The following is a 15,316-nucleotide window of genomic DNA, read 5'->3' on the forward strand; positions in this document are numbered from 1 at the left end:
TTAAACTTGTGAAATGGGCAATCCCCTGTGTACTTTTTCATGAAAAACAGTACAGAGCAGGTAACATGCAGGAAACATCATAGTTTGTGAAGCAAGGTTTCTGTTTACTGGTTTTATTTCTTGTGGCCACTGTGTTGAAAAATTATGGTCTGGAGACCACTGTACTGGGTAAAAGTGTAGCATGATAACCTTGTAAAATCTCGCTTTGCTAAATGCAAAGGATTGTATATTGGGGAGGGATGTTTGCTGCAGTTAAGCTTTGAAGTATCAAAATTAAATGACTCAAGGAAGGAAGGCTATCACCATAGATACAGCTCAGTAGAATTTTCAGATTTTAATATGTTTCAAAAAACTAAGATAGTAGCAGGAAATTCAAATACATATGAAAAAGGTATCAAACCTTTAAATCAGTTTTGCATTATTATCTGAAGTACTTTATATATTATCAGTTAAACCATCTCAGAAAAGATCTTACAGACCAAGAAGTGATTCAGGGAGAGGCAGCATGAATGAAAAATTCTCATGTGAAGATATGCTGAAAACATTAAAAATTGACATAAGGAGTTTATAAAGTAACTAGTGATGCAAAGAAAGTTCAATAAAAGCTGTCTCATGGCACAAAACCAAGAGAAAATGCATTACACAGAATATGATTAAAATATGGAATCCATGGCTACAAGAAGCTAGTAAAGAAATTTGTATTATTCCAAAATCAGTTGGCCATTTCTATGTGTCTGAGTATTGTTGCATTTAGCACCAGTAAAAATGTGAATGGAAAATTTAATCTTGTGCTTCTAAGTTTTTCCAACCTTATTGTAAGAACTGTGTTGATAGCTGAGTTTTACCAGAGTATAAAAAAACAACTCGTAAAGATTTCATCATCTGCACTGAACTCCCATGCTGGTGCTGTTCCAAGTTAACTTTTACTCTCTCTCAATGTACCTCTTTAGCAACAGCAATCTCTGTCCTAGAGCAGCTGAAATTAACAATAGGAGTTTTAAATTTTTGCTTAGAGCAAGACCCTTCATACACTTACTTGTTTAAATTACATTCAACTTGTTTTTTTCAAGCAAGTGCCATTTTTGTAATATTAAAGGGGAATTAATACTTTCAGAGTATTTACTGCCCTACAAGTAGTCAAGCCAAAGTTCTTTTGTAAAGTTGGTTTATAAATTTGCCTTTGAAGTAGCAGAGGAAACTCTGGACTCCAGATTCTCAGTGTCTGTATGCAAAAATAAATATTTCTTGGCTGAATTATTAAAATACAAGGGACTGTAAAATTTATATGAGTGCAATTGCATGAATTCTGTATCTAAACAGGAAAATGACTATTCTTTTTAAACAAGGCTTGGGATTTACCATCAGGACTACACAACCCTTAGGAATATATAGGCAAGTAATTAATGATAACATCCCTTACCTGCATGAAAATGAAATGCCTTCAGTTTAAGGTTTAATCTTTATTTCAGTCCCATCTTACGAACATGGCATGTGTTCCTCCAGACATACTTTACAAATTTCAGAACTTGGCCTCCTTGAAAATAGAAGCTTTATATGTTTAAGTACATTTTAATTGGAAAGTGTTCTTTTTATCCTCTGAACTTTTTGTTTATTTGATAACCAAGAGCTCAAATTATTTTTAGTACCATCAACTGTTAATTACACATATTATTTCATTGTCGTCAGCACACTGTTATGTGTAGATGTAGGTAATTAATTGCAGTCAATTAAAGTGTTCATAAAAAGAGATTTTAATGCAAATCATCTTTTCTAATTGGAGCTAACAACATCCCAAGGTAGTCAGCAAACTAAAGAAATTCATGTTAAACCAAGACAGGTCATCTAATCTTGTGAAATGGCAGCTGTTAGCAGCAACCAAATGTCACAGTAGGAAAAAGGGAGGAAGGTAATGGCAGAAAGTGGCTTCTTTTTTGCCTATTAGTACAGTAAATTGTGGTATTTGGTGACTAATGCATGATCTGTTTTTCATTTCCTTGATGACACTGTAAATAAGGCTGATCTTGAAATAAGGTCATGAAAAATGCTTAGGGGAGTTGACAAAATGTTTTATTTCTACTTTATTGCCTTATGAAGGTGTCAGATTTCTAAAGTACGATAGCAATTTAACCCTGAAGTTGTAGCAAAAAAATATCTTTGGACATTGTAAATATTAAATCTAAATTAATGTGAAGATACTGTTTTTATCAGCTCGGGAAAGGAGAATTCACTGACAGTCTTGGAGAATTAAAAAAAAAGGGGAGAATAGATAGTACATGCAATTCTGCAACTCTGATGATAAAATTATTCCATAACCATTTTACTGTCTTTGCTTTTAAAATTTTTTGCAGAACATTCACCTACATTCCATGTTTACTTTTTGTTTGTCTTGCAGTTTGGTTGGCAATTTCTGTGCTTGGAAAAATAAATAGCAAAAGGGGTAGAACATTTTAGCAGCAATAGAGTGTGTTTGCAATATTAGGGCTCAGCCCTGGCAATACAGTAGATTCAGTAATTTCAAAAAGCAGGCTAGATGTAGATAGTTCTCTGAGCTGTGACTGATACCTTGACAGTCTTGCCTCAGGTTTTTTTGTGTTATGATTTATTTATTCTGTCATTTATTAATTAGAGTTATTTTTTCTTCCTGTCAGAAGTTGGGTTTTGTTTGAAGTTCTAAAGAAATCATGCAAACCAATTTTTTTGGTTTATAAATATTTCCCTTTTAAATAAGTCTTTAACAAAAAGGGATTAGAAATGTGTCTCTATAATAGAGAAAAAATGTCTTCCTTGTATGTTGACACACTTCTATAAAATGTGCATTTGCTATTCCTGTATTTCTAGGGATTGTTCTGTAAAGAAACATAATTTTTAGGTAGATGTAATATTCATAATTATTTTAGCTGATTTGAAAAATAGTTCTTTTTATTGTTTGTAAGTACTGTATTTTTTTTAGCTGTTACTTTTCTTGACTTAGGTAGCTTAGTTAATAGAGGACAAGGCAACATACACAGCAATAAAACTCGGGATGTGTCACATATTGCATTTGGATCAAAAATCCTTGGGCCACCTCCGTCTTCCAACAGGAGAGTCAGTACGAGGGGACTTGGAGAGGTAAGAAGGTTTAAATCCCAACAGGGCTGCCACTTTAGCAAAGGAAGGGCTTGACAAAAGCAGGGGAGTTCCACTAAAAGGTTTGTTTCAGAGGCTGTCCCTGGAATGCTGTGTTAGGTCATGGACTCCCAGTGCCAGAGATCCTGTAACCAGCACACACTGGAGGGCATGGAAAATGCTTGGGTGGCTGCACACAGGGCAGGGATTTGTTCAGCCCCCAGGAGAGAAGGCTGAGGGACAATCTGATGGCTGTTTTCAATTAATGCAGGGCTGTAGAGAAACCAGGCCTCTTCTGAGAGGTGCCATGAAAGGCCAAGAGGGAGCAGGTCCTAATTGCAGGGGGTCTCTGACTAAATGTAATGATAAATATATCAATATAAAGTGGTTCAGCAGCAGAACAGGGAATTTCAAAACTTTCATAGACAACAAAACATCACTGAAACAGTCTGATCTAATTTCAATATCAGGTCTAAAGATGTCTCTTTCTACTGAAATTACTCTGTGATTTCTTATTTTTCTGAAATTTTTGTTCTAGACTGCTGAAATTTGTGTGTCTGTGTAAATATTTTTTCTTATGATGAGAGCGATGATGCAGGTTAGAAACTGCATTTCTGTATGCTCTTATAGCCATACAGTAGCTCCTGTGTTGCTGTCAATCCAAAGCCCGGGAAACACCTGCTCTCAGTCTGCCAGCAAGCAATGTGCAGGGTTGGAAATCCAGTTTAACTCTGTGAATAAGGGATCCACCCAAAGGAAGTCGATTCTTCTTTAGGAAGTCAGTTGAAAGCTGAGCTGTAAAATAACATTCCTTTCTCCAAAGAAGAAAAGATTATTGAGGCCTAGAATAATTACAAGTTTTAGTCTTTTTATTCTGATAGTGAATTTTGATTTTTTTTCACTTTTTTGTTTTCCATTCTCTCAGTGAAAAAAAAAACCCTGCCTGTTACTAGACTGTAAAGATTGAATCAGACTGAATCCCACCTACCATGAAGTTTCCTGAAAAGATAATAATTTTTTAAAACATTGGAAATCTTTGTCTGAAAAATAAGTGTAATTCCAATTGTATATTTATCTTGAAGTATTTTGAAAGCTGTTACATTGTTGTCTCTTATTAAGTCATGTCTCTCAAGGTAACAAAGATGTCAGATAGCAAAAGAAATAGATCATGCCAGCTTCAAAATTCAGGAATGCCAACTGAATCCATACAAAGCATTGAGAAATTGGAGCTATCATTTTCAGTATGGAATAATTCTTTAGATCAAGGAGGCAAAGGAAAGAGTCCCCAAACAACTGAAGATGTCTGTCAAAATGGTAAGAGTTTAAAAAAAATCACATAGAGTTCTCAAACTGACTAAATTTTTGTGTATTCTTCCTTTGCAATGTAAGACAATTCTTTGTTTTTCTAATCCTTTATCTGCCTTATTAATTACTGAAGACATACTTATTAAAGCATGGCTTATTCTCCTGTATGAGCTTGAATAAGTGCTCGGACTCCCTGCAGGTATTGGTATTGTGTTTGAGCCAGGGGTCAGCACCTGCTGGTGTAGCCACAGTTTATACACATACTCTGCTTTCCCTCATGCTGTGCAAACAACTGAGCTGCTGCAGTGGCTGTTGATTGTTTTGCAGACTTTTACAAGCATGTTTTTTATAACTTCTATGTTTTTCCCTTCTTCCATGCTCAGTATTAAATTTTTACATCCTTGTGACTGTCATATTCCTGCTGCCTTACAAGATCCCATGTTGTTTGGAAGATGTTTGTATCCCGGTACAATGCTCCATTACATATACAACATGAATGTTCACAGGCATCTCATAAGCTTCTGCATTGCATTTCAGACCTTGAAATTCAGACTCAGAAAACATCTGTGAGTGGAGAAGCAGATTTTCAGCTCACCTCACCACAAGTACCATCACTAGACAAGAACATTCATAGAAGGTTATCTCTAAAAAATGCAGCCAAAAGCACATGGGAGGTAACCAGTGGTATGGTGCTTATTTTATGTTATTTTACATTTCAGTTCTGTGTGGTGTGAGGGACTGTTGTTTTAAAATTCAAAGGACCCAGAAGCACTTCAGAGAAAATATAAATGTCTGTGTTGTGGCGGATTATGGAAATCAAACACCCTGCAAGAGAATTGCTTTTGAGCATTGATAAAGATTTGCAGGATTAAGCAGGGTACCAGAGCAGTGAATGAATATAAAAAGAAAAATTTTGTGGTCTCATAATTAAAGGAAAAGAGCTACAAATAATTTATTCTTTTAATCTCTAATAAATTTAACACTGAAGATTCCAAACATGAAATTTATGAGAAGTTTTACTTGTCACAGATAAAGGTTTAGAATATTAGGTATGGTACCTATGTAATATGAGGGGATTTTGTTTTGTTTATTAAGTTCAGTGGTGAATTATATTTTGTTCTTACTCACAGAAAGACACCTCAGCTTATGTTGTGGGTTTTTTCTCTTTCACACCTCACTACCAGAAAGTGTGGATATTTTTCTGTCATACAATGTCAATCAGTTTGCGCTGCATCTGTCTGGGAAGTGCATTATTGTGGCAAAAATAGCCCTTGTCTCTATGAAAAAGTAGTGTTACTTTCTATTAAAAGGCATAGCAACCAGTTCAAAATGTGGTCAAACTATTCAAATGTGCTCAAAAATGACCAACAAGATTTTCCTTCACATTGTGCGTGATTTCCATTTTGTTTACTCTTTGGGGATGTTTAGAAGCAATTCTACACCATGGCAGGGTCAGGAATTGCTATTATGAGTGTCATAATTTGACTGAGAAAGGTGCAAGATGTTCAGGCAAGTAGAACCTTCTGGAGAATTTTTTAATTACTTCCTATTTACCTGAATTTTGAGGTCTCTGAGGCAGGAATCACTGTCTGAAGTTATTCTTCATCTAGAACACCAAGGTCTCTTTCTAGTGCTAGAATTTAAGAAAATTGACTCAACTTTTGTTATTTTATGTAAATATAAGTGATATGAAAAGACAGACTTAGGGCAGTCTACTGGCATGTCTAAATGCCCTCGTGTAAATTCAGAAGCAGAGAACTGAGGAAGAAATCTGTGTATAAACTTTTGCTGTTTGTGTTTGCAAGAAAAAAAACTGTTTCAGTATAGCCTTAATTTTGTGTACAGGCAGGTAAATGCATGATGTGAGTTTCAGGTAGAACAATACAAACTTTTTCCCCAACATTCTCATTGCCTGTCACTGGCAACTCAGTTTGCAGATTTCAATTTCTTTTCAATACATGAAGTTATCTAATTGTTTGTAGATGACTTCATGATTTCTTTGTCCTGTAGTACTGGATTTATTTCTGTTGAGGAGCTTCCTATAGGCTCCTTCTTCAAGGAATTTTCTCTTCTGTACTCCATTCTGAACTTGTTCCAAAGGGGGATAAACTTGATCTCACAGATAGGCATCCTTTGAGGAAAAGTTCACAGAGAAGGATGGGAAATTCAGAACAAGCATCTAACAAAAACTGTAGAATCTAATTAATTCGAGATAAAATTACACCATTTGACATGCACATCTGCATAAAATTCTGTACAAGTCCTTTACAAAAGAAAGTGTGCACTGAAATCAGATGAAAAAACAAAACCTCTTCTACCGGTTTCTTACGAAAGTGTTTCTCTTTGCATTCACATTTAGAAACAAATACCTAAAGAAATTCTGTATTTCATGCACAGTGTCAAGATTGTAACCTCATAATCCTCAGGACAAATCTAGTCAGGAAACTCCTAACTGATCTTCCCTTTGTGGGCTGGCACCTTTCCTCTTTTGATTCCTTTTGGAAGAGGAATCTTCGTCCATCTTCAATTCTTGGCTGAAAAATGGCAATTTCCCAGCCCCACTGGTGCCAAGGAAGGACTGAGCTTTGTGCCAAGAGAGAAGGTGGCAGCCTTGGGCTCTCAGGTGCTAATGATGCTGCGCCATGAACATTAAAAAAACACCCAAACCCTAATCCTAAAACAAAAGAGAAGCCTAACCCTAACCTTAACCCTAGCCCTAACCCTAACCCTAATTCTAACCGTAACTCTCAGAGTAACCCTAACCCAGGAGTCGGGAGTGGAGAGAGGATTAGGTCTGGTAGAATAGAGAGAATTAGGCCAGCCCTTTGTGGGCTGGCACCTTTCCTCTTTTGATTCCTTTTGGACGAGGAATCTTCGTCCATCTTCAATTCTTGGCTGAAAAATGGCAATTTCCCAGCCCCACTGGTGCCAAGGAAGGACTGAGCTTTGTGCCAAGAGAGAAGGTGGCAGCCTTGGGCTCTCAGGTGCTAATGATGCTGCGCCATGAGCATTAAAAAAACACCCAAACCCTAATCCTAAAACAAAAGATTAGCCTAACCCTAACCCTAGCCCTAACCTTAATCCTAACTGGAACTCTGACTCTGCCAAAATCACAGCCCTGACACTTCTGACAAAGGGTAAAAGTCCTTGTAACAAAACCACATTCCCCAAGCACATGCAAGCTTTCATGATTTCTGGCTCCAAGACAATTTTTATCTACAAGAATCCATCATACACTACTCTCACCACTAGTTATTTAAAATTCCTGAGCCCTGTGCAGCCTATGGAGATCTTGGAGTAGCACTGCACTTCTTCTGCCATTAGCCTGAGTAAATGTTAATCTGATTTTTTTTGGAGTAGGGGAGCTTTCATAAGGAATTGTTCTTATAACCTTAGAGGTTAGGCAGTGCTATTCATAATAATGTCTCTTAGGTTTATTATAACCTCACGTCAGCATCTCTTCTGTAGCAGGTGTGCTGTACCTTTACCAAGGTAAATTGGGTTTAACCAAGGGAAACCATAAAATGAGTGAACATTGTTTATGCCAATCTTATTTATTCAATGACAAAACCTTCATTAACATGTTAGGCTGCAATTAAAAGCTTCAGCATAAGTCTGACTGTGTAGAAGAGCTAATTAGATGTTAAGGTGATCATTCTGGCATTTATGTTGTTTGCTGCAATGTTGTGATTACACAGTACTTTGCATATTTTGCTAAGAAGGTACTCCAGATTATTCATTACAACTGACATGGAAAGGCTGAGTTAAAAAGAAATTGTAGTATAGTTTTTGTCGGACTGGTATAGGGAGTTTTGAACCAAACAAATTCTCATTATCTCTCACGTGTAGACTAATAACAAAGTGCCACTCTGACTACAGGTTACAGAAGTTGCAGAACTCCGTAACCACTATAGAATGTCATCTTAAAGCCTTACAGACTTTTTGTCCCCCCCCCTGCATGTTTCATTGAGTGAGTACTGTGCTATGCAAACTATTATTTGCATTGAACTTATTCCTAACTCAAGTATATTTCTTCAGCATTTCTGGAAATTAATGTTTTTTACAGGGAGGCTTAGACTAAAAAGGCAGAATACTCAGGCTAAATATTTTACAGATAGTAAGTAATTTAAAGTTGTTCTTTATATTTCTGAAGTACTTTTGATCCGGGCGAGGCATTACAACGATGAGTAAAGTGATGTGTAAGAAATTTTTGGATGTCTGAGACAAAGCCAGGAGGAGTCATGAGTTTAAGGCTCTAATTGCCTCCTGTTCTCTAAACACTTGAAAAAAACTGTTACTTAAGCTTTCTTTTTCATGTTTTGAAACTTCATTTAAAATTTACTTAAAATCTCAAAAAGCAAGTGATTTATCACCTTTTTTGTTTCAGAATTCATTATAAATTTTTATCTGTTATGCCCTCAGCAAATTAAACATCAACAACTGCATTAGGAGTTATTCTAGAATGAGAATAGAATGGGTGAGACTGCAGGTAGAGAAGTTGATTGTTATTAAGTCAGAAGGCCAAAATTAAGCCACTCCTCTCTTCTGGTCTCTCACAGTCCTTTGTGCATAAGAATTAGCAAATTCTCATGAAGTGGGTTGCACACTAAGTGTATAATCACACCTTAGAGGGCTTTGTAACAGGGATCTGAGCTATTAGTGGATATTTGTAAACTGCAAAGGAAGCATGATCCTTGTCAAATCTAATTTCATTATAGGGGAAAAAACCTTCTGAATACTAAAGTGTACGTTATACACTTGGTTTTAGTCAAGCCGCTGCCATTCAAACCTAGTAAAATGTGTCTCAGTTAAACTGTGGAAGGGTGAGTGCCAAACTGGTCAGAAGACTGCAGAGTGGTGAGATAGGAAAAAATACAAACATTTTCCTAGCTAGGTAAGTTATGAAGGGGGTTTTGTTGTTTGTTTTGGAAAATGTAGCAAGTTTAGGAAAAAAGAGTACAGAGCATTTCAGACTAAACGACCAGAAGAGCTGGGGGAAAAAGATCTTTCTGCAGATAGGAGAGTTGTCCAGTTGAAGTTTGGGGAAAAGTAACATTTTTGTAGCATTTCTGCATAGCACTTTCTGGAGTTGCAGATGTGGCAGCTCCTCCAGGGCCAAAGACATTCAAAGTAATTTCAGGATTGGTGGACCAGATCCTCTTAGTAAAATGAATGAGCAATTTAAAATACTTATGTAATGTGAGAGAGTTTTAAAATCATGTTAGATCACAGAGTCAACTGTGGATAAAATGTTTTGGAGTCTTTGTTCTTGAGCATCCTAATACTGTGTTCACCTTCATTGTAAAGTTCATGAGAAGATTCCTCTTTTCATTTTGTTTTTATAGGGGAAATGATTATTTTAAAAAGGCAGCTTATATAGATAGTAAAATACAGTGAAAGCATAAAATCTGTGAAATATTTATGATTAATATGGTGTTTTCTCATATGATTTTTGTTATTTTATTTGTGTACCACCCTTCACATGTAATTCCAATTGCCTGACTACAAAAAATGTGTTATCAGAGGAGCATGACATGATCTCGAATGGTAATAGACAGGAGAATTCTACTCTAGTATCCTTCTTTGAAGAATATGCAATTATTGATCAGAACCGAAAGTCATTGGGTTTACACAGTAAAAGTGGTTCCTAAAACTTTTGGACAATCTCCCTCATTTCTTGAGGCTCTTGGAAAAACTAGCCCAAAATATTTGTAAAATAAATGGAGTTACTTGCCTATTCTTCTTTCAAGTCTTATATTAATTAAAAGCATGGTTTACTAGATTGTTTGAAACCAGCATGATTATCTAATATAGCAAGAGTTTACCTGAAAAGCCTTGGGGATTTCTGACAATGGATGGTCTTGATGTAGAGACCGAAAAACTGTCTTTTCTGGAACAAAGAGGTGCAAGCCATGATAAGATATGTCACTTCCCTACTCTTCACTGGTTCCTGGAGATTAACAGGACTTCAGTAGCTTTACTACCTGTCTTCAGTAAACTGGAAAAATCCCAGCAACCCAATAAAGAAGAGAGCTGTTTCTCCTGGTGTCTCCTTCTTTCTCTTTTCATTTATGGTGGTTCAGACTTAGCCCCCCCACCCCCTGAATCTGCCTGAAGTAGTAACTTCAACAAAACTAAAACTAAAATACCACAGTAAACCTACTGTCTTTTGTAATGGCAAGCATTTTATTATTGCAGAGTTAACTTTATTATTACATTTTTAGTATATTTTATTGAGGCTTTTTTAATATGGGTGATGGTAACTTTGTTTTATGGAGCCAGAAAGTTTCAATATCTAGTGAATAATCCACACCACACTACCTTTAATGAAGATAAGGGAGTATTGCATACTTGAGCAATTCTCCTTTTCTCAGATGCTATTTGAGATTGGTTTTAATCAATCAAATTGACATTTTTTTCTATACCATCATTCCAAACAGTAAAATATAAGTTAACAATAAGAATATAAAAATGGTCTTTTCATGTGTATCTGGTGCACTCAATCTTTAAATCCATTTCTGGAGTTTATTGTTTGTTTTAAAATTGTCAGATTAGTAGTGGCTGTGTTCAGAGAAACTTGGTGAAACAGATATCTTCATACATTTTTCATGTCACACTATTTTTCATCAGAGCAGTAGTTTGAGATTGAAATTTAAACCATAAGTTCTGGACGTAAAAGAAAATGTAGAATTTCAGCAATAAAGAAGCAGCAGATTGTAATATTATGAACTTTCCACCAATGTGTGTTCATTTTTTAAATGTCAGCCACAAAAAATGCCTATAGAAAAAGATCAATGGCCAAATTTAACACCATTCTGTTTTCCTAGAATAAAATTCAGTTGCAGGTCTCAAATCTTGACAACTAAATAGTTTCAGGTTTGCAAATTGCAGGCCTGCATCTTGTGTACCAAAGCCTGTGTACTTTCTGAGCTGTGATCTAGAGGTGTTTTGATTAACCTTGAAAGGAGCCTGATCTTTTTCATTGCATCCTCGTCACTCTACCAATTATATAAGTCTGATAAGGCAAGTGCTTCTATACTAGAAAAACTTACCTTGCTGTACAACTTCCCAAGAAAATAGACATGATAAGGGTAGCAGACAGTTTGCATATTTGGCATTGAAATAAACACTCTGTGTTTCAGATGAATGGGTGTTTCCAGGACGTTTTACCAAGAACATTCAGTTGGATGGGTGTGAGCAGTTTGTAGCTACGGAAGAGTCAGCCTGCCAGAATTTACCCTCAGCCCAGAATGCCTCTGGTGAACATCACAGCAGTGAAACAGGTGATCACCAAGTGAATAACAAAGAGATTTTCACATTTTTGTCAAGACCTCGATCAGCTCCTCATGGGAAGTCTCCAAATCTGTCACCAGAATGTCGTGTGTTCCCTTTGGATTTGGAGCCAGACAGTAATGGAGTACATGAGAAAACCCCCACTGAAGATAACTGTGAAGGAGCTGACAGCAGTGAAGAGGTAGGCCACTTTGTACCTGCAGTGCTTGATAAAGCAGTCTTCATCCTAGAACACCCAGGATGAGATTCTGTCTTCAAGTTAGACAGAGGATAAATCACCTTTTCCCCATATACCTACAGGTAGATTTGTCTTTGTCAGGTTGCTGTTTCTAACTGGGTGCAGGAGTGTAAATGCAGGTGTACCCTGTGTAATTAGTGGACAAAACCCAACTCTCTGTCAGCCCCTGTGCTAATGGAGAGGTGTGAGAATTGTGCATCATTACCACAAAAGAGATTTTAGGAAAGCCTGATCACAGATTTGATTCAGATGCAAGTCCATTATGGTTGCTTACAAGTGCAGTAAGAAAGACTTCCTTGTGCATTTTAAAATGTCAGTGGAGACTATTTTTGCTCACTGACATTGCTGAAAGTGAGTCAAGAAATTTCAGCTTTTGAATGCCACTTGATTATTGGTATTTCTGCTTTATATGCTGTCTGAGCTGTGTCAGCATCAGTAACTTTAATTCTTTTGCAATGCAGAAATCTTTCAGCAATAAAATTAATGAAAGTGTCAGCTGATACTATATAGAAATTCTCTGAAATGTTAATGCATGGAATAATTTCATTATGTCATTACAGTAATTGCTAAAGTTCGTAACTTTATGAACATTCTAGTATATTTCATTTTTAATTATAAAATCTTTTGCTTAGGATTTGAATCTGTAGCTCATAGCTGATAAATAAAATGTAGCCAAGTTACATAATAGCAAGATGGACTGAATTTAACTGTTCTATATTCCATATTTCTGAAACTAAATTGCTGATGCTGATTAGAAGAAATAAAAATTCTCTCAGTTGTTTTCTGTAGTTAAGGGGGTTTTCTTATTATTTGGAGAAGTTCAGTATTTATCAGCAGAAATCCACAAGACTTTGATTTAATTCTGAAATTCTGGAACTTTGAAATAACAGTTTTGGTCAAGCTGGTAGTTCTTGAGCAGTGCTTTATCGGATCCATTCTGAAGATGTGGAACTGTTTGGATTTCAAAGAATTTCTTTGTTAAGTTAATGAAAAGCTGGAGAGGTTACTGTAGAAACTGTTAAGAAAATATTTCCAGAAGACTTATGAAAGCTTTCCAGGACTGTCATGTGCTCAGCTTCATTGGTTTCTAATTTGACTTTTGGGGTTTTTTTGATTGGCTTGTTTTGGGGGTTTTCTGGGAGGAGAGATCTTCAAAACAGTGTAAAAATGTCAAAGGAAAATTTGTGAAGAAGGAGCAGTAAAGGCTGTGCTGTGACAACTGAGTGGAAATAAGAGTGTCTTTCAAAACACAGTGCACCTGGAACTATAAAGCCAGACAATTATCTATAAACTAATCAAAAGCTAAATTTATCATTAAATTTTTCTAGTGTTTAAGCCTTTATCCAAGAAGGAAGCTGACCTTCCATGCTGTTGTCCTACCCCACAGATCCAGTGCCAAGCACACAAAGAGAAAGCAGTAGTCAAGTGTTCCTGCTTTTACAGCACAAGGAGAACATTGGGACACATTGGTGGCCATTCTGGAGGGTTGTTGCAAGAGAGTATAGAATATCCCTCTCTTTCCTTATAAAAAATTTAGGTATCACATAAACTAAAAGTAGTTTTGCTTTGATTATGTGCCAGAGGTGTGATAGGGAGCAGCCATTGTTTCCTTAATTATCCTTGGATGCAAAGTGCATTAAATAATATCAACACTGCAGCTGGAGATGCATTAGATTAACAGAGCTAGAATTACATTAGACAAATCTAGGCATGCTAACAAATTATCAAGAGTTTGTTTTTCTCAGTCTACTACATTAGTAATTCATAGTTAAGCCTTTCTTTCATGTGAAAGAAGTCACTGAACCAACAAATTACTTAGCAGACATATTTTGTCCATATTCATCCTCTTTCTTGTACAAATACATTTTGTGTTCCTTCTTTAATTAAGCTTTATACTGATAGTTTTGATAAATTTAATATTCAGATTGCTCTACTTTGCATTACAGAGGTAAACTAGAAAATAGTTTTATTTCAAGCCTGGGAAATACATGAAAGAGGATCTTGGAAAAGCCATCATAGCTAACTTAATTGTATGTATTAGCACAGTTTAAGGTATCTTTGCGAAATTATCAAAATTCCCTAGCAGAAGCATGATGGTTCCCAGTTTACTTCACTTATGTGGTGAAATATTTATTTGACCAAATTATGCTGAATCTTGCAGTGTTGGGGGTTTTTTAGATATATGTTAAACTTACACTATTGATGTTTTTCATAATCATTATTACAACTATCTTTGACATTCAAATAAACTATGTTTGTGTATAACACACATGGATATGTATGTCGTCTTGCACTGTATCAAATATCTCAATCTACAATTTAAATAATTGGATGTGAGTGTAAATTGCCTTTCTCCTGGAAAACTTAAGTAATTTTTTATTAAAACAAATAGGAAGATTTTGCATACATTTGTATTAAATATCTCAGACTGGTTAAAAGGCTAAAAGTTTTCCTTCAGTTTATGTCAGTATTTCCTTCAGTTAAGTGGACATGAACTCTCTCTGCTGCATGTTCTGAGAGCCATAAGATCTGCACAATAACTGTGCTAGAATTAGACGGTTTATGTAACTTTCGGCTTTTGGAGAAGAAATCTTTGCAAACTGAAAACAACAACTATGTATAAATTCCCTTTAGTGGTTACTGATTAGTCACCGAAATAGTTCAATGCTGTTTTTCAATTAACAGAGTCAAATAATCAGTAAAGAATAAAAATTGCTTGTTCTGTTGGAACCATTCACCATCAAGTGACTTATTTTGTAATTATGTGAATGTCCATACTTCCAGCTCAGATTTCTCTCAGACACTTTGTATGATTAAGCTTGTCATGGCAGCCTTTATGGATTGTGCCAAACCCAGAACAAAACCAAGAGCTCCTATTGTTTGCAGCAGTTATGCAGCTGTGGCAGGTGTGACCACATGTCACATAGCACTGTCAAAAACACTGTTTTAAGTGTAACAGGCATGTCCATCAGTGAAGCCTTCAATGAAAAAATAGAATATTTCAAAGAATAAATAAATAAGATTAAATAAGATAGTGTGCCCTTACAAAGGCTAAGAGATAATTTCACTGATACCTCACTATTGACTGTACAGAGAGATTATATCCCATCTGCTCCTAGTAGGTGGCCCTTCAGAGTCATTAGAATGATTGTCTTAAAATTACAACCAAACAAGAGAAACCAGCTTTATGTATCCAGAACTGCCACCTGCATGTCCTTTCAAGGAATATGAGACACAAATGGAAGTGCCCGTTCCTCAAGAAAATCATTCTCATCTTTAGTTTACATATGCTGTGCTATAGTTAATCAAGCTTGAGAGATGTTTCTGTCACCATTTCATGGTTTATTATTCAACAAATTAGACTAGAACCTAAAT

At 36.0% G+C, this 15,316-nt stretch overlaps 1 protein-coding gene across 1 annotated transcript in view; it reads left to right on the forward strand.

Moving 5' to 3' along the window:
- CFAP20DC (CFAP20 domain containing) overlaps nucleotides 1-15,316 on the forward strand; it is a 66,944-nt gene that overhangs the window by 20,220 nt on the left and 31,408 nt on the right. Inside the window, 4 exon segments of the mRNA XM_071549694.1 lie at nucleotides 2,988-3,108; nucleotides 4,239-4,419; nucleotides 4,948-5,094; nucleotides 11,553-11,884. Coding sequence (XP_071405795.1) covers nucleotides 2,988-3,108; nucleotides 4,239-4,419; nucleotides 4,948-5,094; nucleotides 11,553-11,884 — 781 coding nt within the window.

This window comes from Pithys albifrons, chromosome 3 (assembly GCF_047495875.1).
Source record: "Pithys albifrons albifrons isolate INPA30051 chromosome 3, PitAlb_v1, whole genome shotgun sequence".
Classification (NCBI taxonomy): domain Eukaryota; kingdom Metazoa; phylum Chordata; class Aves; order Passeriformes; family Thamnophilidae; genus Pithys; species Pithys albifrons.